Source organism: Neopelma chrysocephalum, unplaced genomic scaffold (assembly GCF_003984885.1).
Source record: "Neopelma chrysocephalum unplaced genomic scaffold, ASM398488v2 Primary Assembly neopelma1_96770, whole genome shotgun sequence".
Taxonomy (NCBI): Eukaryota; Metazoa; Chordata; class Aves; order Passeriformes; family Pipridae; genus Neopelma; species Neopelma chrysocephalum.
This window is the reverse complement of record NW_020925414.1, coordinates 1,391,493-1,412,705: the sequence shown is the minus strand read 5'-3', so window position 1 is coordinate 1,412,705 and position 21,213 is coordinate 1,391,493. Positions and strand designations below refer to the sequence as shown.

General features: G+C 41.3%; 1 protein-coding gene across 1 annotated transcript in view; it reads left to right on the top strand.

The window, feature by feature from the left end:
* The first annotated feature begins 15,793 nt into the window (after window positions 1–15,793).
* The window catches only part of ANKRD55 (ankyrin repeat domain 55), a 47,864-nt gene continuing 42,444 nt past the window's right edge, over window positions 15,794–21,213 (top strand). The window contains 2 exon segments of the mRNA XM_027709359.1: window positions 15,794–16,139; window positions 20,319–20,441. Of these exon segments, the coding sequence (XP_027565160.1) occupies window positions 16,100–16,139; window positions 20,319–20,441 (163 nt within the window). The 5' untranslated portion in view covers window positions 15,794–16,099.

Here is a 21,213-nt window from a genome sequence, read left to right as displayed (position 1 = left end):
GCTTGCATTTTGCATGTGACTTCAATGATTACAGAAAACATGCCTTCAAGTGTGTTAATCTTTCCAGTAATCTTAACCTTGCTCAACTGATTTAATCTGATTGAAAGGTAAACCTGTATTTCTCATCATCATGGATTTCTTTGTCACACAAACTGGAACAGCACATGATTGAAACATGTTTAACCAAAAGTCTGTATAAATGGAAGACATTTTTATGTTTCAGCAGACCTGGATAATGTCATTGTAATTTGTCAGCAGTTACACCAATGTCAGTTCTTAACAATGGGAATTCCCATAGAAGTTTGTAGGATCCATGTCTTAGTGCAAGAGTGTATGGAAACACCAACACTGTGAGTGCAGACCCTGGAGGACCACCAGTGCTTTAGTGCTGACAGTGCAGAATGGCCTGATTTCATTTCACCTCGAAGTCATGCAAAACAAGCACATGAACTCTTTCTGTTTTTTCCAAATGTATTTCAATTTCATGCATTTCTTGTGTCCTACATGTTAAGAATGCCACTCATCTGACCTGCTTTTCACATTTGCTTTAGGATGAGATTAGTTGTGCACTAGCAATATCTACAGATGAGGTAATTTTATTAATGTAAATATGGAGTTGTTTCACAAATACAGTTTTGGCACTTCCTCAGGAATGGTGGCTCACAATGTCTTCAATTTCTGTAGTCATGAAGGGAAAAGGGAAAACCTCCATGAAAACTCTTTCAGTTTTGGAAGAGCCACAGTAGCCAGATAACATATTTTTGCTGAGATGTGAGCGTTCGGACTCTCCTAGATCAGCACACAAGAGAGATGACTCAGTGAATGGAGTTACTGCTGCCCATGGCTTGCAGGATCCTCACACTCACTGTGCTGAAACTGGTGTGTGAATGAAGCACCAAGCAAATACCACTTCTCTGCATTCACCTTGTATGGAACAGTGAGTCTCCCTCCTTCCTTCCTTCTCTCCCTCGCTCCTCTTCTTCCCTTCCCTCTCCCTGTTCCACTAAACAAACTGCAAAAAGGCACATATAAAAGCTGTGGCAGAGATAACAACAAGTGAAGGAGTCGTAGCAGGTGTTGAGCATTAAGAGTACCATCTGGGGCAGTCTAATGCCAGCCAAAATAGTCTCCTCCACAACTGCTCAGAAGGGTGGGATGCCACAGTTACTCAAGGTCAAGCAGGCAGAAATGAAAGCAGAAGCTCTGGGTCAAGCCTGCAGATTTTTGCAGGAGCCAGTAAGATTGAGCTATGCTATTAATTACTAGGCAGTATTAATCCAAGTGCCAGCTCACATTCTTTCTCTAATTACTTTTGCTGTTGTATCATGATATCTTGAAATTGCCCTTGACTCTGACTGTGTGAGCCATATTCCAAAAACATGGCGCAAACCATATCAGCAAACATAGGAAAAGTATTGCCCCTCCCTACCAAATTAAGCTAAAATATTTCTCACCTTCCTCAGCAAAAAGCTGAAAAGACCTAAGGCCACCAGTATATACTGACATTCAAGCACCTCTCAAAGTCTACTGCATGAGCCTCTTCAGGTTATAATCAACATTTGAAAGGCTTCCAAGAAACAGGTATAACTCAGTCCAGGCTTCACATCTGCAATTTTTTTTGTTAAATGCACCCAAGTCTGGCATTATTAACTTATCTGTATTCTCTATCAGCTGCAACTCCTGGGGGAACTTCGGGATTTTCCACTCAAAAATATGGACACTGCTAAATGTTTCTCCAGCAATGATCAACTGAAATGCATATATTTTGTGTCTGGCTATGCTGTGACAGATCAACTAGGAAAACACCTGTAAATTCCATTAATATAAGAATGCATTTGATTCTGGAACTACTCTTTTACTGGAAAAGTAACTACAAATCAGCATATAATTTTTTAATTATAACATAATTTTTAAGGTAACTCACAGACTCAAAATAAAACATGCTGAAGATCTACAAACACACTTTAAATGACTAGGAGGTGATGAGACTCACTCTTTTCTGTTATTTCAGGTTATTTTTAGTAATGTAGTTTTGTAGTTTTTATTAGGTAGGTTTTTATCAGGTTCTTTGGAGACAGAGAAATGCTAACCAACCACTTTGCACATGTAGTTCACGAAGTTGAAAATAAAATGAAATACCCAGCTATAGGTGAAAATGGCTAGCCTGTTTCAGAAAGTAACTTATTACTCATGACATTGCATCATACAGCAGAGGATTTATCTAGAACTGATGATGGATGACATGACCCTCCCATGAATGCCATGCTTGGCAACACTGCTGGTCATTCATACTGTCTCCTCAGGGTCCAGAGCTCATATTTCAGGAAAAAAAAAAGAACAGACATGCATTACCTGTCTTCCATGAATGAGATTTAAAAAAATGTATTCTATGACTGCCTCTTAAATGCAATTTTGACCAATTGAATTTGGACCTCTCTCTTCTCCCACTGATGAGTTGTACATTCATTTAAGTTTCTCAGATTTCTATTTACTATTGGGTAGTTGTTTCTGAAGAGCTGAAGCCAACAAATTGAATCACAGAATCATTAAGGATGAAAATATTTGCTAAGATTACTGAGTTCAACCATTAACCCAGCACAATCATGTCCCCAAGTGTTACATTCACACATCATTTGAACACATCATTTGAACACCTTGAGGGATGGTGATTCTACAACTTCCCTCGGCAGCCTACTGCAATGCTGGAAGCATTGGCAAGGATTTGGGCAGACTTTGGGCTTACCCAGCTGGCTGAACATGGACTGAATGCTTTGTAAGACTCCACCCCATCACTGTGTCATCTTCTTCTACTGTAATTATATAACTTGGAAATTTTCATTTCTTTGACTGGCTGAGGTTATGCTTAATCATAATTTTTTCTTAGTCATTCTTCAAATAGACTTTACAGGATCAGTTAGTTTTAGGTAAGACAAATATACTTGTCTTTATTTATGTTCTCCTCATACATGTTAGGTTTTATTTTAAAAAAAAGAGTCAATGTAAAGAGCATTAAGGAAATCTTCTGTGTAGTTACTATATATATATATATATATATATATATATATATATACATATACCTTTTGTATTTGTAATTGCCATGTTTGTAATGCTGAGAGGAAAATATTGCTGTAATATTATGAGCACAAAAGCTATAATGCTCTTACATATTCTTATTTTCATGTATGTTGCATATTCGATGCCAGCAGCTAATGGTACAATTACACCCACTGTGCATAGTCAGAGTACATATCTTTCAAGGTAAGCTCTTGGTCTTAGTTTTTAAGATGCTAGGGAAAACAATGGATATGCTGCATTATGTGGAAGGGATAAAACTCAAGTACTATCAATTATTTTTTCCTGTATATTCCAAAACCATACTATGCTTTGTAAGATCCATATGCAGGTTTGTCCTGAGGTTTTGTATTCAGGTACTGGCATCACAAAGCCTGTACTCTGTTATTAACCATTATAATTTTTGTTCTAGCAATATGTAGGAGTCAACGGCACATGGAGCACTGTAAGACTAACCTCTATACAGATGTGTGCTCCTAGGCAGGCCCTGCTTTTTCAAACAGTCTGTTAATTCAACACAGTAACATCTCAGATCCTCTTGCATCATGTCTTGGAGTTTTGAAAAGGCTCCCTCTGACTGATATACTTCTTTAAACTAGATCCAAATGTCAGTGCTAGGCTTAAAAATATTGGCCTCTCTCCAGAAAAGTATGCTTTATCACAGACTATAGACACTAGAAAATAAATGATAGAAAGACCTACGATATCATGTTTTCTCTTCCCATGAGCATAGGGTTGTTCTGGACAGATATATGTCAGGCAGCTTTGTTCTTTCTAGTTTAAATGACCCTCAGGCTTTCATCAGACTCTTTTACAGTCTAATTTATCTTACTATCATGACATCTATCTGGATATTCAGCCTACTTTTTACTATGTTTTGTTTCATCTCACAGTTTTGAATTGTTGTCCTTCCGTCTAAGTAAAGTATCAGGACTTCTTTGTGTACTGTTTTCTTGCAAAGTGCAAAGAATTCTGGACAGAAAATGTAAGTGGGACTCAAGTGCATCCAATTGAAACTCTCTCAAATGATCACAGTGCCCAGCATCATGCAAATATCTCCACCTCAGAACTATTGAGAGCAAGAAATTAGTTAGCTCTTTTCTAATATTTCTTCAAAATAAGCTTTCTCATTGTAATTTTTTTAACTGCAGTCTGCCCACATCATCTATCCAAATTCAAAAAATACATTTGAATAGCAATTGAATAGCAGTTGAACAGACATTATTACTCCTATAAAAGTATGTCTGTCATGCTTTTTTCCTATTATCCTAGTATCTTTTAATAGACTAGTTTAAAAAGCACTTCTATGCTAACACTCATGTTTGCACTGTCATATATCCTGCACCATCCTGCCTCCAATCTTGGTCTCACACAGTCCCTTGTCCTCCAAAGCATTCTGTTTCATGAATCTACATGCTGTTCAGAAAAAGTCTAGTAGACAACCACCCTAATTAACAAGTGCTATCTAATTAATCTTATTAGAGAGCATAATCCTGATTAAAACGTCCAGGTGATGAATATTTAATGGAATGAGTAAAAATGTGGATCCAAAGAAAATCTTCATTTTCAATTGTCCTCAAATAATAAAATACTGTGTTCTACTTCTGAAGGCTTTTTACAAATAGGATTACCTAAAAAGAAACAGGAGACTTCACAATAGTTTTTAGGGAACGGCACCATCAGTAGCATTTCAAATAAGCATATCACAACAAACATCAATTGTACATATATATTAGGCCACTATATATGTGTGCGTAAATGTGCACAGGGATGGGGGTATATACATATATTCAAAAATACATATATGTAAACTGGCTGCTGTGTTTATGGGACATTTAGCATCCAACAGAGAGAAATACAGATAGGAAGACTAAATCAGTTGCATCTTTTGTACAAGTAGAAGAACCAAAGAGTGGAATGCGGAATCCCACAAAACAACTGCTATACCCTGTCCCCTTCTCCTCTTGTCACTCTTACTTTTTTTGGCATTCTGAACATACACTTTCTACTGCACAGTGTACGGCCCAGAGACTCCTGGAGCTATATTTGCTCCACCTCTGATAACAGCTCTGTGAAATACTGTCTTCCCTGCTCAAAGTAAAACATAGCAGCAGACTGCAATAGAAATGGCCTTACTATAAGCCAGGTTTGCCAGTGTTTGCTAAGCAATTTTAAGCTTTCTAGTCTCTTTACAGTCTAAGAACATTATTGTCTTTCCTCTCTTGAGTACCCTACTACTAGAAGAAAAGCAAACCTGCTGTAAGATACTTCAGAAGCCTTTCTGGTGTCATGACAAATACTACTGGCAGGTATTTTGTACTATAACCTCTGTCTGCTATATTTAATCTGGTTTAGTAATTACTGCTGCTACTAATTCACTGCTGCTGAAACTCCATTGATTCAGCAGCAGGCCCTCCCATAGAAATTTATCCCCCAAGTTTAAGTGGCTGCTGTACAGGCTCTGGATCAGCTCTATATTGACAATGTTGTCCTTAGAAAATGACCATAGAAATATCTGCATCTTATTAGCTCTGATACTTGGGCATTTGTTGCAGGAAGGTTTTTCATAATTTCATTCCATTTATTTCATTTCATGGTGCTCAGCTGCAAAAATCTAAGCAAGTAAATGCATTTTTTCCTACTGGAAGAAATTGCCATTTTGCTGCTCTTCACCACGACAGATATCCACCAAACTCAAAATATCTGCACTAGCTACTGGCTTAAGCAGCATCTGCATAAAAGGAACTAGACCCAGAACCTCAGAGAAATGTAGATCCCTATGCACCACTGATAGAGTTCCTACACTTGAAAGCACCTGCTGCTCATGGTTTTTGCAGAAGACACTCAAGCAGATGCCTACTCGTCTCATAAATATTGGAGATCCTGTAGTATCTTTGAAGATAAAGGTCCACAGTGTCTTTGGCATCATGTAACTTTGTTGTAGAATTTTGATGGAGTGATTCCACATGGCCCCGCCTTGGGTGAGTTATAAATCTGCCATGGATTATACAGAGCTCACTACAGCCAGGGAGTGGATTGGAGAGGCTGAACAGCTGCTCCCCATGCATGTGACATGAAGTATATGCCTCTAGGAGGAGCAGGGACAGTCTCCTGACCCCTTCCCACCATCCATTAGCAAATCCCCTCCTGGATTAAGCAAGCTCAGTAAAAGGTTGTCTGTTACCTGGCTTTATTTTGTACAGATTTCCTTTTTTTTCCCCCTGCGTCTGAGCCCTTTGCAATACCTTTTTGGTGATCTTCTATAATCTGTTTCAGCTTCCAGGTAAAGACTGGTAAAGGCCCTAGAGTATGTTTGTGTGAAAATTCAATGTGTTGTGAGTGTCTGTGTCTGCATGTGTATGGCTTTGTAAATCTCAGTAGGCAAATGACTGTAAACTATTTAGTGTTCTTTTTGTTTGAATGGTCATTTATGAGCATTATGTATAACATAATACGCTAAAATGGTTTCTGGAGATTATAAAGCTCCAGCCTTGTTTGCATAGATTTAAATCCCTGCAGTGTCAGAATTGTCCTAAAGATTTATGCATACTTATCACTTTTTGGGGGAAAGCAAAAAGCATAAAACCCTCAGAAGAGTAGCTAATGAATGATATTTTATAAAAGCAGAATAACAAAGGCCAGATAAAATTTCTCACTCATCTACAGAGAGAGTCATGACATCTTCATAATTTGCAGACACAACAATTTCATATTCATGCAGCTGCCCAGACAGTTGTGGATTATAACCTCACAAGTCACCAGTTGTGAAATAGAAAAATAATTGCAAAGTACTTTCTTTACTATTAAGTCAACTTGAATGCTAGCACAAAAAACTCAGCATATATTTTCACATACTTAAAAATATCTCAGCCTATTCCATAAGACTCACATTTTCAAAAAATGAAAGTACTTGTTATATTTACTTGTATGCAGCCCTATCAACTCCTGATAATGTTATAATAAATAGCTTAGGACATACAAACTGCCAAAGTACTCCAGATACTTTGAAAAAGAAAGAACTATACAACAGGTGAAAGTGCTATAATTTCAAAATATTTCAAGAACAAAAATGTGCTCAAAGAACTTTAAAATGCTTCTTCCTCAACTCAGTCATACAGCAAATCACAAAACCATTTTTGGAGTCTTGCATGTTATTCAAGTTGTTTTGCAAAGAGCCCAGAAGGGATGAAGGGATGGGTCTGTAGGCTGTTAATTTTAAATGCCGAGTTTAGTGGAAAAACAGCTGTCACCACCCCCGTGCACTTCCCACCACACACTGCTGCCAAGCACTGCAGGGCTGCCTGAAGGCTGCCTGGGTGAGTCCTGCCTGCACCAGCAGCTGCTCCCAGGAGGCAGGGCAGCATATGGTATGGAGCCCAGGGGCAGGATGGGGATGTGCTCTCGTCCCACCCACCAGCCACCAGCAAGTACAGCAGGCCTGAGGAGGAGTGAGCAAGGAACGCAATCAAAAGGCACACAGTCAGATAGCGAGAAAAAACAGAATTCATGAGGGCACGGGCAACACTTTCTTCCCTGTATATTCTCCCCTGCTGTCCTGAATTTGCTGTAGACACCTCACCTATGCAAAATAGCTTGGGCAGACACAAAACCACAGCTGATTCTATGGCCCCATCACAAAAATCACACTTCAGCACACCCCCAGGCTTACACTCAGGATGAGGGTAAGCCCAGAGGCATGTAAGCTCGATGGGAGCTTGCTGGGAGACCTGGCCAACTAAGGAGCCATATGGGCCTCAGGGTGCTGCACAGCCATGCAGCTGCCACAGGCACAGACCCTCCCTGCCACCTCACAGCTGCCAGTCCCCCTGCAGCCACTGGGGTGCCCAGGCCAGGCTGGACCTGCAAACATGGCGTTGTCACCACTGACAGTTTCTGCCATGAAAGCTGTCTTCTAAACCACCTGAGATGAAGCAAAGTCATTTCCCCACAAGCTATGTCTCCCAAGAAGCTGTGCATGTTCCCTTAGCTAATGTCTGCTTTCACTATATTCTAGGAATTTTTTTTTTTTTTTTTTTTTTGCTGTAAGCCTGACTAACCAGACTGAAAAACATCTCCCTCTCAATGAGAAACATCTGAAGTAGGGCAATTTCACCAGGAAGAACTGCGCTCATTTAACCTTTGGGGAGACGCACTTAGAATGGGTTCCACAGGGCAGGGACAAAGCCATGGGGTTTTGTGCCACGGAAAACCTGGCGTGAGACATAGCTCTGCACTGCAGTCCAAGCCATGTGTCACAGCATCCTGTGTGAGTGCTGCATCCCTTTCAGCTGCAGCACCTCATCTCGTCCGTTCTCGTGTTCCTGTTCCTGCACCACATCTACATGTGTAATCCATTAATCACTCATGACCAACATATCTGGAGGTTTCAGTTACATTTGTAGAGCAAGAGTTCCTCTTTGTACTTAATTTTCCCATGCATATATGTGGGATATAGTGGACAAATAGATTAAGCACACACAGAGTTTTCAAGTGGTCCCAAAGAGCTTCCAGTTTCTTTTGCCAATTAAAGTATACACATATTTTAAGGCCATGCTTTGACCCACTTGAATGGTTTTGTAATCTCAGGAAAGGTCCTGTGAAGTTCAAAAATTACTTCACATAAAAGCCACTCCTCAGTAGCAAAATAGGTTTTCTAAATTTCTGTTGCACACTCATTCTAGAGATCACAGTGAGAAATGAGCAAACTTTACAACAGCCCTCCTGCAAACATTGACTCCAGTATTTAAAACTATATCAGTGCTGTTGACAAACCTTTTGCATTCTATGAATAACCAATGAATATTATTACAATATTATTATTTCTAGTAAACTGAAACAGCAGAGCCTGTGCGGGCAGACTGCAGCAGGCCACAACACTTTTACAATTTAGTATTTAATCAGTAAGGCCATCCTTGCTCCAAAACCAGGATATCAAGTGACCCAGCACTCACCTTCCATGGCCATTTGGAAGCTCTTTGGTAGTCCCAGAACTGCCAGCCAGGTGTGTGACCCTGCTATGGCATTCCAAGTGTTCTCTACAATGTACTTGACCTCAGTGACTTTTCCTAACCTTTTTATGTCTTCTCTAGGCAGATTGGAAAATCTTGGGACCTCAAATGAGTTTAACGTTGGGTTTCAGTCCTGCATGACACCATGGGAGCACAGTGCCTGCTTAGCCCTCCCAATATCACCATAATTTCACCATAATTATAGTAGTAATTGTGCAGGTGAAGGGGGCATCCATAAATAGGTCTTCTAAGTCTGGGAACTATTCTGGCTACATGAAAGCAATGATATATGCTGCTGCAATCCAGAGACCTGATGGACTGCAAATCTGATGCGCTTTGGACTGTCAGAACAGCGTAAGTCTTGTAAAGGATCATGTTGTTTAGCTTGGTGTGTTTGGCTTTCCTCTGAACCTGCCCCTGGTGCTATGGCCTACTCAGCTGCTTAACTTCAAATTCTGACAGTGAGTGCACTACATATGGTGAGATACCAGTTAAATGTTTGCAGTTTTGTTTGAGTTTCATTGGCATATGATTAAATTGCCACTTCTGTGTAAGTGTAACAATGCCAAACCGCAGACCTATGTGCTCCATCACTACTAATGCACTTGTCACCTTGCAAACCTGAAGTAAAGCTCATAATCTGGGATAAGATATCAAGAGGGGTCCCAGGTATTCCAGGAATGCAGGATTAAATCCTTTGTGCCATAATTTATAGTTTGCATGTTACTGACACCTTTTTTGTTTGTTTCTCATATCTGTGACTTTGACATAGGTTGGCAATGAAATGCTAAATATGGCTAATCAAAGACTTTAATACCTTCAACTATCCCAAATACAAAAAAGAATTCATCAGCTCATTCACTCCATATTACACACCTCACTATAATCACACTAAAGAGAGTCAGAGGAGCAGCTTTTGATGCAATATTATGCAGCTGCATTACTTATCTGTTTACATCTGGACTGTTCTGGTCATTCCTGAAGCTGCACAAGTAACATTCTGCCACATGTCATTGCATTGTACTTACTTTTGCCTGCATGGGATGGAGTTAATATACAGTAGAAAAATGGTCAGCAGTTGAAAAAGTAAACTGCTTCCAGGTTGTTGTTGTAAATAGAAAAATTACACAAATCAATAACAAGACACGAATGGAGGAAGCAAAAAGTTATTCTTCTGGCACTGTGTAAATTCTAGTTGTCAACTTCGTAATAACATCTGCCATTGCAATGTGATCACACCAAAACACTTCTGTTGATGTTACTACTTTTTCCAGCAGCCACTTTTCTTATGTGTAAATCTGTTTTGTCACTGACTGTAGCCATGCCTTGACAACTTCCTCACTGTGCCAGTCAGCTTCCCTGTGCCATGCTACCTCCCCGGCCAAGTGGTAAGTTGTCAGGATAAGGGCTGTAAGCTATGTTAGGGTTTTCACAGGTCAGACAGGAGGAGCCAGCAGCCCAAAGACATGCACTTACCCTGGTACAGAAACATCCATTATTATATGAAGATGAAGACATTAAAAAGAACACAACACAAAGACACAGGTGTGCAATTTAGTCTTGTTATTGTCCTCTGATTTCTGCATGAAGAGGCAGAGAAATAAATTCAGAGAAACAGAACTAGAAAGAAGGCATGTGCTTCCATGGCTTGCTACAGAAAAACATACAAAGTGTGGCTGACTGGTATCAGTATATTGTAAGCATTAATGAGGAACAGAGAAGATCTGTGTGACATAATAATTCTACAACACCATAAATAGATTCCTGTTGTTTCTACAACCCCAGCTAATTGGACTGGACGCTTCATATTTGGCTTTCATATAATATAAAAGTGCTCAGAAGCAGGTGATGAAGTAGCAATCTTTTTAAGCTGTTCCTCTAAGAATTTACTTCTCACTTAGATTTCCTGTTCTCTGTCTAGTTGTGCCTGTTTGGATTTTTTACACCGCCAGTGTCATCCACGTGTTCCATTGTAGAGTCTGAACACAGCCATTGGTATGGCAGGTAGTGCTCCCAGAGCAGCTAACACTCTCTCACCAGCCCAGTCTTGTGTGTACCATAGGAAAACTGGTATGGCAACCACACAAAAGCGGAATGGTGCAAATAGGCTTGCAAAAACATTCAGACATCCACTGGGTGTTATTACTCTGGATCCAGTACAAAGATGAGTTGACCTGGCTGTCCCAGCAAGACCTCAGTTTCTGCTGCATACAACCTCATCCACTGGGAACAAGCCCTTCTCCTGAGGCAATGCTGCAATGGATGATTCTCTCCCTTTGCCTTTTAAATTTCCAGTCACTCTGTTTTGTCTTTTTGATCCATTCTTCTCAATACTGTTTCCAATCCACCTGTAATTTGCTATCTATCTTTAAATTCCTAGCTTTCCTTGTTTAAGATAGAGCTTTTGAGAGTCAAAGGGGTAAAAACATATGTTAAGATTTTCCTGTATTTTACCAATGCAAACCTACTATCACAAAGGTTTACATCAAGGTTCTCAGAGCTCACCATTCACAGAGTCATGCTCTGTACCGTTATTTGATATGTGGAATGGGACTTCATTAATTTTCAGGCATTCTTAATGCACTACATAATGTCAGAGATTACTGGTTCCCCACAGATAAACTTTTCTTCCAATGCTTAAAAGGATTTAATAAAAGCAATGTAAGTGCTCTCTACTCTACTCAAGAGTTGCTCCTGCTGGTTCATGGAGTCAAGTGCTGATCCTAGCCCACCACCTTCTGGAACTCAGTAGCATCGCAGCACTGCCTTGGAGACCATTCTGCGGGAGTATTAAAAGGACTGGAGACCGGGGGAGTGCTCAGACGAAATGTTACTCACTGCACACAGGTCCTATAGGTCGCCAGACAGCTGCTGGTGAGTGCTATTCAGACATTCTGGTGACCAGGCCAGGTGAACCTTTGATCTGACCTGGAACAGATACTTGCCTTTTTTTCTTTATATTATCCTGTAGAACAATAGCAGATTTTTTTAAAAATCAATTTTGAAGTGAGGGTTTGCCCAGAAATTTCTCTTTAACAGTGTAATACCACAAAAGTGACATGTCCCATCTCTGGCTCCTTTGTGTCTCAGACAGCGTGTGTACCCAGGACAGACATACCTGCACCTTGACTCTCCTGACTCAGGAGTTCTCTATACCCACCCCATCTGCTCCACCATAGGCACATCTGGCTCACACACTGCGACAGGCTCATCAAACCAGCCTTACACCATGCCAGAGGCAGTTTTAGACCTGGAATATCATAGGGAAGCTTTTGGAAGTTAACAAGAGAAAGCATGGTAAGGGTGAAAAACTCAGTGAGAGACTCTCCACTCCTTCCGAAGTGGGCACAACAATCACACAGAAAAAAATTTAAGTTTGAGTTCGTTACTTACAAACAGATTATCATTTGGGAAAACAATACCCATAAACCCAGTAACTATTTAACAGCCCTACTCTAGTTACAGAATGGACTTTAAGGCATATTGACTTCTCACTAAATTTGTTTCACAGGTTTCTACTGATATGCCAATAAATCATACCATAAGAGATGCCCTGATCCCACTGAAGTCAAGAGCAAAAGGTTATACTGACTGAGCAGAAGATGTATTTGGCTTTATAAAGCAAGGAGCAGAGTAGGTCCTCACTCTGTCCTATACTCCACGTGGGAATCTCTAACATGTGTTGTGACTTTATTCTCCTTTCTCCAGTCACTGTTTATCTGCTGACTTTTCAAGGGAGGTTTTGTTTATTTGGGTGGATCCCAAATCAGTCCCAACCAGTGAGCAGAGCTGACTCCTGCTGCCTGGCTAGTGGTCTGACTTCTTCACACGTCTGAGCTTGGTGCTAACATTCCAAACATTGCAGATGGAGCTCCAAATTCAATGAAGAGTTAGTTTATATATAGCACGGTACTTCAAATACTTTACAATCAAATTATTACTAATAAAATTCATTAGAAACTGGAAGTGAAGGTTGATGGTATCCCTCTGTTAATTATGGCTTCAATTCCCTAGATTGCATGCTTACCAAGCAATACTGAGGGTGCAAACAGTCAGGCTTGTGAAGAAAGCAGGGAAGCACTTCACTGCTGGAGCTGCTGCCTCTTCAGTGGTGGCTGCTGGCAGTGCTCCTTACAGATGAGGGCACTGCTGCTCCAGGCGCTGTGCAAGGGAAGAGGCTCATCCTTCCTCCAACGCACTGACTGTGTCATTGCATCAAATGAATGCAAAACCCTTGCCTACTTGCCAGTGTTCTCTGCAGGGGCAGCAGAAGAGAAGATCTGTAAGCTGTCCCTGATCATGATGGCAATGTGGCACAGAGCAGGAGTTGTCAGCAGTAAGCACCAAAGAGCTCCCAGTCTCTGCACTGCCAGTCTTCAGCCCTGCTCTGCAGCCGAGTAAATAACATTTACATAGCATTTGAATTTATGTTTCACTCACTCCCTGTGATTTCACTGCAACTTTTGCATTCACCCAATGAACAATAATTAGAAGGAGAAGGAGAGTTTACCACCCTGTATACAGCTAAATGCTGATACACAACAAATGTGGGGGAAAAAAAAAATAATAATAAAAAAAAAAACTCTGTGTTTCTTCTACTCTCTCTTCTTCACTTTTCAGTACCAGGGCTTTCTTCCCCCTTCCCCCCCCCAAAAAATCCAAAAAAACCCAACTACTGCTGACAGCATAAAAAGTCAAGAAAAATTTGCTTAAATTGAGGAATAATGTAAATTAACAATATTAAAGCTACCATCTTTATTTACTGTCTATACTAACTTCTAATACTTCTGTTGCTTTGTTGACCTTAGCCAGGGTTGCTTTCATAGCCACTGAGCCCAGGATGTCCTGAGGAATTTGGAGGTATTTCCTTCTTCTAAAGAGGCAATATAGGGAAGTCAGTGACTTAAGCTCAGCTCCTAAATCTCAGCTTTTCTGGCAGCCTCTGAGTTGTGGTATGTCTACCACAGCCGAGGCACAGAACTGTATTCACCTGGTGCTTGCATCTGCATGGGAGAAGGTGTTTTGCTAAAGCATTGGCCTTGCTTCTCTTCTGATGGATGTAGAGGGAAGAAGTTGCCAACTCTTAATCATAACTCTGTATCTGTGGACACCTGTCTCAGAGGAGGTGCCTCACTTTCCTGTAGCTGAAGGCCATCTGAGTCCCTGGCAAACATACACAGTGCTGTAGCCAATGTTGTCCACATGTGGGACCTTCAAGCCATCAGCTTCCAGGTGTTCCTCCCCCAGTTTCCCTGGCTGCATACCTGCAATGCACCTCATCCCCAGGCTAATGCACTGCAAGAGTGAGTAGTATTCCCCAAGGTCCATTGCCTACATTTCAGGAGCAGAATAAAAGACAAGGACCCAGTAATGGCAAATGGGCAGGTAAAACTGTGAGCATTTAATTGACTGGCTTAAGTAGAGGACAATGGAACACCTGTGTAACCTGCACTGTAGCAGTGCCCAGGGTCAGAAATCCTGTGTACACAGAGGACACAGGGCCTCTTGTCACATGCAGAAAGCAAAAGCCACTTTTGTGGTCTTCAAAGAGCACCAGGGGTGATGAATTGCAGTTCAAAATTTCTGACCAGAGATACTGGTCAGGAGACACTGTTGTCTCCAGTGTCTCCTCTATGAAGTCAGTAGCCATGGCAGCTCTTTGAACAGAGTCAGGATTTTAGACTTGGATGGACTGGACTTCATCTGCCAGTGCCACAACCGGAGCCACCCAGTAGACATGGATCTACTGTCAGTTTGGCAGACACTGGGTTTGAAGCATTCCCTGTTGTTTAACCCCAGCTGACAACTCAGCGCCACGCAGCCACTCACTCACTCCCCCACAGTGGAACAGGAGAGAGGATTGGAGGAGTAAGAGTGAGTGAACTCATGGGTTGAGATAGAAATAGTTTAATAGTGAAAGCAAAAGCTGTGTGCACAAGGAAAGTAAAAAAAGGGATTCTTTCACCACTTTCCCTGAGCAGGCAGGTGTTCAGCCACTCCTCTGGACAGTAGGACTCCATCACATGTAATGGTGACTTGGGAAGACAAACACAATCACTCTGAACATATCCACCTTCCTCCTTCTTTCCCCAGCTTTACATGCTGAGAATGTCACCATATGGGATGGGATATCCCTGTGGCTAGCTAGGATCCGATGTCTTGGCGGTGTCCCCTCCCAGCTACTTGTGCTCTCAAGCCTCTTCCCTGGTGGGGTGAGGTGAGGAGCAGAAAAGACCCTGTGTGAGCACTACTCAGTGATAGCTAAAACATCCCTGTGTTATCAACAGTGTTTTCAGCAAACCCAAAACACAGCCATACACGAACCAGGTGCTTTGAAGAAAATTAACTCTACTCCAGCTAAAACCAGCACAGCTGTGCAGTGTTGTATGTCGTCCTGTGCAGTTGTAGCTAACACTGTCCACTCCAGCCACAGTAATGTGCTGTCAGTTATTATCCCTTCATTGTACTTTAACTAACTCTAAATTTGCTAATTTGTGTTCTGTGTGAAGGTGCTAAATCAGGCGATGTCTGAAAGCATCATTTCACAAACCATCCTCAGCCACATCCTGAGAGTGACTGCACAGGCAGTCCGCCCGCAGGGCTGTCCATCCGTGGAGCACGTGGAGGCAGGATGAATGTCTGCACCCGACCTGCGCTGGAGCTCCGCACATGCCCTGTCTGTCAGCCCACTCACCCAGCCCTCGGCAGCTGGAGCTTGGGGAGCAGCAGAATCTCTCGGTTACTCGTAGGCAGTGCCGCTTGCTGAAGACCTGACATTTTTCAGAATCTCAGTTAGCTTCCAGGGACGTCCTTTTAAGAAGGTCCATGACAGCATACAGTTTTTCCATCAGGCTCTTGCCTTGTCTACAACCTGCAGCCGTAAAGCGAATTTAATTCTCTGATGAGAAGACTGGCAACAGCTGTCGTTGCACTGTGTACTGTAATACATGAGATTCTTGCCTGAAAACCCTGGAGATGGCATTTGTCTAGTCTGGTTGTAAATAATGAGATAGATCACAATGGATTTCAGTTCATCGTACGTGTTTGATCAGCACAAAGGTAAGTCACCTTCTACTAATTTCAAAATCCTTTGATCCTCCCATGCGTCCCATGCAAATGTACTAAGATTACTTGACAGAATGAATAACATAAATTTTTGGAGAAGAACAGTTTTATTTTGTTTGCACATAAAGGAATTTTTCCATCAGTTTCAGACAGATATTTCAGTCTATTGTCTACAGTGAATTTTAAAAATAAAATTTTCAGCAGAATAGCAACAGCATGTGAATACTCTTATGCTTAGCACTGAGAGATGGATGTGTATATATTTTTATATTGTATATTAATCCTCTTATGGATATATATTAAAAGTTATTGCAGTACTAGCAAACAGCAGTTTAAAATTGAGTAAAAATTTAACAATAGCTGATATTCATAAGTCTACACTAAAAGGATTAGGTGCTGACAAGTGATCAACTTTGTTTTGGCGGATCTAAGCTGTATAGGTGAGTATTACCATAATTGTGAATTTTGTATATCATTAAACCCCCTAACGTGAAGATTTTCTACATTGTAAGGTTGCTATGGAAATACAAATGTATCTTTGTTGTCTGTTTTGAAGTTAAATGGTAAGTGTTGTGTCTTTATTTGCCAGTATAAGCTTTTATGTTTTATGGCTTGATCTATTACAAGTGTAGTGGCATTCTTTTTATGTTCTGAAAGCATGAGGCTGTCATTGTTTGATCATCCATGTTGCCACAAATTCTCTTTTAAGTCAACTTGCCAAATATTGTGTGTGTAATGGGCAAAGTTTCCACTGCGCACCTGCAGAATGTCCAAGCTGACATGACCACACTGGCCCCACAGTGAGGGTGCTGGCTGTGGAACAAAGGTGCAGGGCAGGAGGAAGACAGACACTGTGGTGCCCTCTAGGCAGCCAGGTCCCACAGGTTGTACTTTTGTGCTTGCCTACACTTCTTTGGTGAACCCAAAGTAAATACAGCCCTCGTAAAGTGGTGGGTTTGTGGCTACCTTTCAGCCACAGCAGCACTTAAGCCTGAGCGAATCTCGGGAGTACTGGTTTACACCAATCCAGCTGGGACCCCACCCCCATGTAGTGAGGGGGAGGGTGGGAAGCAAAACTGAGTGACAAGAGATAAAAACGTACTATCAGCAAGTATAAAGGAGACAGGGAAGTGCAATGGTGGAAGGTGTACTGCAGGAACAGAGACAGGTGCTCCTAAGTGTGTGAATGACATAAGGAGCATTTTCCCCAGCAGGACATAGGTGTGGAACTGACTGAGCTTCTGCAGCTGCAAACAGCCATTCTCAGCCTCTACTTGTGCAGCACTAGGAGTACTCCCTGTGCCACATGCTGACCCAGCAGGGCTCAGACTGGGGAGGCAGAGAGGAAACCCTGCATGCTCATTGCCATGGGGATGGCTGCCAGGGAGCTATGGAAGTCATGCGAGAAATGAGGCTGGAATATCAGCAGGCCTGGGGAAGGAGAAGTCAAGTCTCCAGATAGTTAGGGGACAGAGAGGAATGCAGGAGACTACTTACTCTAACCAGCTTATCCAGATAGAAGTGAGAGAGCTGAGAGGCAACATCTGCCTGTTGCCTTTTCTCCTAATCCTCAGCCTCTCCTCCTGCCAGGCCACTCTTCACACTGACCCATTCTAATTCCTGTCCAGCATCATCTCCAGTCCATGTCACACTCTACTCATGGCAAATCCTCCAGATAAATTCACCGTATCCCCTCCACTACCACTGCAGGAATGCTTGCTCATTAGGTGATTAGTGGCTTACTGCTTGCCTTCCCAGCTCGCTGTGTGGGAGGTGGATGGGGAGCAGGAGCATAAAACACACAGCAGTGGGACGTTGAACTCATTGGTTATCATGCAAATAGTGTTCTGTTCAAAATTAACAGTGTATGGTGGATTTTATCTAAATACCATCTTAATTTTGTGGCACAATACTGATTTAAGCAGACATAATTTTTTAGCAAGGGGAAGGGGAATGTCTTTCATTGGAGCAATTTATAACAATGGAATAATACTAACTAGCTTTCAAACATACTAGATTGATATCTGTTGGTCCAAAAAAATAATTCAACCCTTCAAACCACAAACCTTTTTTTCTCCACCACACACATCAGAAAAATCTCCTTGCAACAGATTAAAAAAAAACAGCATTCCAGGCTTGAAAATCATACTGTCTCTTTGCAACACATCCTATAGTACTGCTCATTAATATCTTATAATACTTAACAATAGTAACAGCAACATGGGACTTACAGTAGGCAAGCAGCACCCAAACCAGAAACCCCTTCCCTCTGTATACTGCTCAGTGCATTTAAATAAATGCGTGCTGTTCCTGGCTTCAAGTGTTTACCAGTTAAACAGAGAAGCTAGACAAAGGCCTGCACTGGTACATGCACAGCCAGGCACAGACAGGGATTATTACTTTGTTAAAAATTCCATAAATCCATAATATTAAAGAATGAGTTACAGTTTCCAATTTCATTGTTCTGAATCCTGTGATCATTGTGTCTCTCTTTGTATACCCCCTTTTCTGACCAAAAGACAGCTACTTTGTCTTGAAGAAATGACACACTTTTAAAACACTGCAGCTTATTCCAGATAGATTGGCTTTTAACTTTGATTCTTTCCCAGGATTTTAGCTACGAAAGATGTCACAACCCCATATGTCATTTGGTCTTTCCTTCCAGACCTTTCTACACTGCTGTTGTGTCAGCCTGCTGTTTCTCCCTTTCTCTATGCAGGCTCTTAGTTGGACATTCTGCTTTTCTGAAGCTGACTGACAGCTTCCTTTCACCAGTAGCACAGCAATTTTCCAAAATACAATGTAAAATGTATCTGAAATGGGACTGGCATTTATAGAACTGCAAGATAGTAATGGAGTAACTCTAGCATATTTGAAGATGGAGGATCAGGCATTTGGCTGTTCACAATCCCTTTATACCACGTCGTGCTGGTGCCCCAGCCACAGCCAAGCCCCCTGGCAGGGTAAGCTCACAGAGGGAGCGGGGGACGTAAGCACTCAGTACCTAACTGTTGCCTTCTGCAAAATGCCCACTTTCCGAACCACTCCTCTTCTGTCCAGGGAGGTGACTTCTAAAAGAAATGGCCTGTGAGCTTTGTGCCTATATTCTTTCCTTCCTTGACAAGGTAAGCTGGAGGAAGATGAAATGGTAGATGTTGTGTCACCTGGAACCAAGTGCATCCAGATCCTCCTGGCATTTTCTGCTCTCTATCATGTGAAGCATCAGAAGACTATACATGTCTTCCTCCTCACCCACCATGCAAAGCCATATGGGTCATGTTAAAGACACCCACTGGAAATTGTGGCATTAGTGAAATTAGAAATCAGTCTACTTTATATCAGATGCATAATATGGGCACTCATCAATTCCTCCTGGCCCAGGCTCACTTGCCAGCAGGGTGGCAGCCTAGTCCACCTGACTCTCCTTGCTCTGACAGCTAGGACTTGGAGGAGAAATGTGAACCCTTGTGGCTTCATGCCACCATTCCTGTTAAGGAATGGTGGAGCCTGTGTTCTGCAAGATCAGGCATGGGGAAAACTGTACTCATTCATTCATTCATCCGTCCATCCATTCATTTAGTGTTTTGCTTCCTCTCCTCATACAGAAGGATAATTGCTCTGGGGAAAGCAGATTCAGCCTAGCACAAGCAAAGGCACAGGGGAGGTATTTTCGGTTTTACCTAGATGATAAAGGGCAGAGGCAGTCAGAGACCCACGTGAAGGTGTGCATCCATGTCCTCATCTTCCTGCCATACCACCTCCAGGTAAACAACTGCTATGCTCAGGAGATAGAGATTTTCATTTTGTGGTTGGATTTCTCTGCTCCTGACTCACAACAGGAAGATACAACAATATATAAGCTGGTTCAGTTATTACTTCGTTGTTTCTCATGTCATGTTACATTAATGTTAGTATAATTTCTTATAAGAGGTAGAAACTTTCCAGAAGTTTTCTTAAGTCCTTTCAGTGTCAGTGTCTGAAAGTTTTTGGAAGAAGTTATGGTGACAATCAAGTTCCAGATGACTAATAAAACCCACAGTGATGTTTAGATACACTTTGTTCCACCCCAAGTTACATAGTCATTAAAACTCAGTAAGATGTGTCATTATTTTCACTGTTTATCATTTTTGTACTTGCTCTCTGTTTACTCATGGACATGCTCCTTTTCTGCAGCTGATGCAGCAGAAGAGATTGACTTGACTGTGGTTTACCAAGCAGCAGCCAATGGTGATGTGAACACACTGACTGCAGTGATTCGGGAAGATCCTTCTATCCTTGAGTGTTGTGACAGAGAGGGTAAATTCAGGCTGGGTTTGTTCTCAGGAGACTTGTTGCTTCAGCTTGCAATTAAATTTTCCAATTTTTTATCCTGATTTTTTTGTGCAGAAGATTATATTTAGTAGTAGAATAAATTTGAGTTATTCCACTGGAAATGTACAGTTTGGATATTTCTTTCTCCATGTAATTGTAATTGCAATTTTTATATGGATACAAATAAACTGTTTTGCTATAAATAGACAGTACCATTAGTTTATCTTATTTAGGGAGGTGCTGAGAAATTGTTGTCATTTTAGGGAAGGAAAAAGAATATTTTTATCAAAGCAAAAAGCCATACATTCTACACATTTCTGAAGTAGAAGATTACAGTCTTTTGCACTTAAAAAATATGTGTACAGTCACAGCTTGAATGTTTTTGTCAAGTAATTTTTTGCCAAAGAGTTGGTTGTACAATGTGCAATCATCTACATAATCTGTTTTATCTGTGAGACTATGCTCATTTTGTGTTCAGGTTACTATTTTAATGCTTAGTTGTTGTACATTGGCTGAGGTTTATATGCATCTGTTTCCCAAGTGAATTAGAGCCACAGATCCCTGAAAGCTGTTCTCAAGGAAGATTTTGTTTATCAAAAGTATTTTTTTAATTGCAGTCTCTTATATATGAACACTGTCTGTTCTAATCTCAAACAGTTTTTACTAAGCTACCTTTTTTTTACACTTTAAAGCAAACATTCTGTTATCTTTAAAACATTTACTGGTCAGTAGGGAAAAGCTTAATCAAGATAAAATA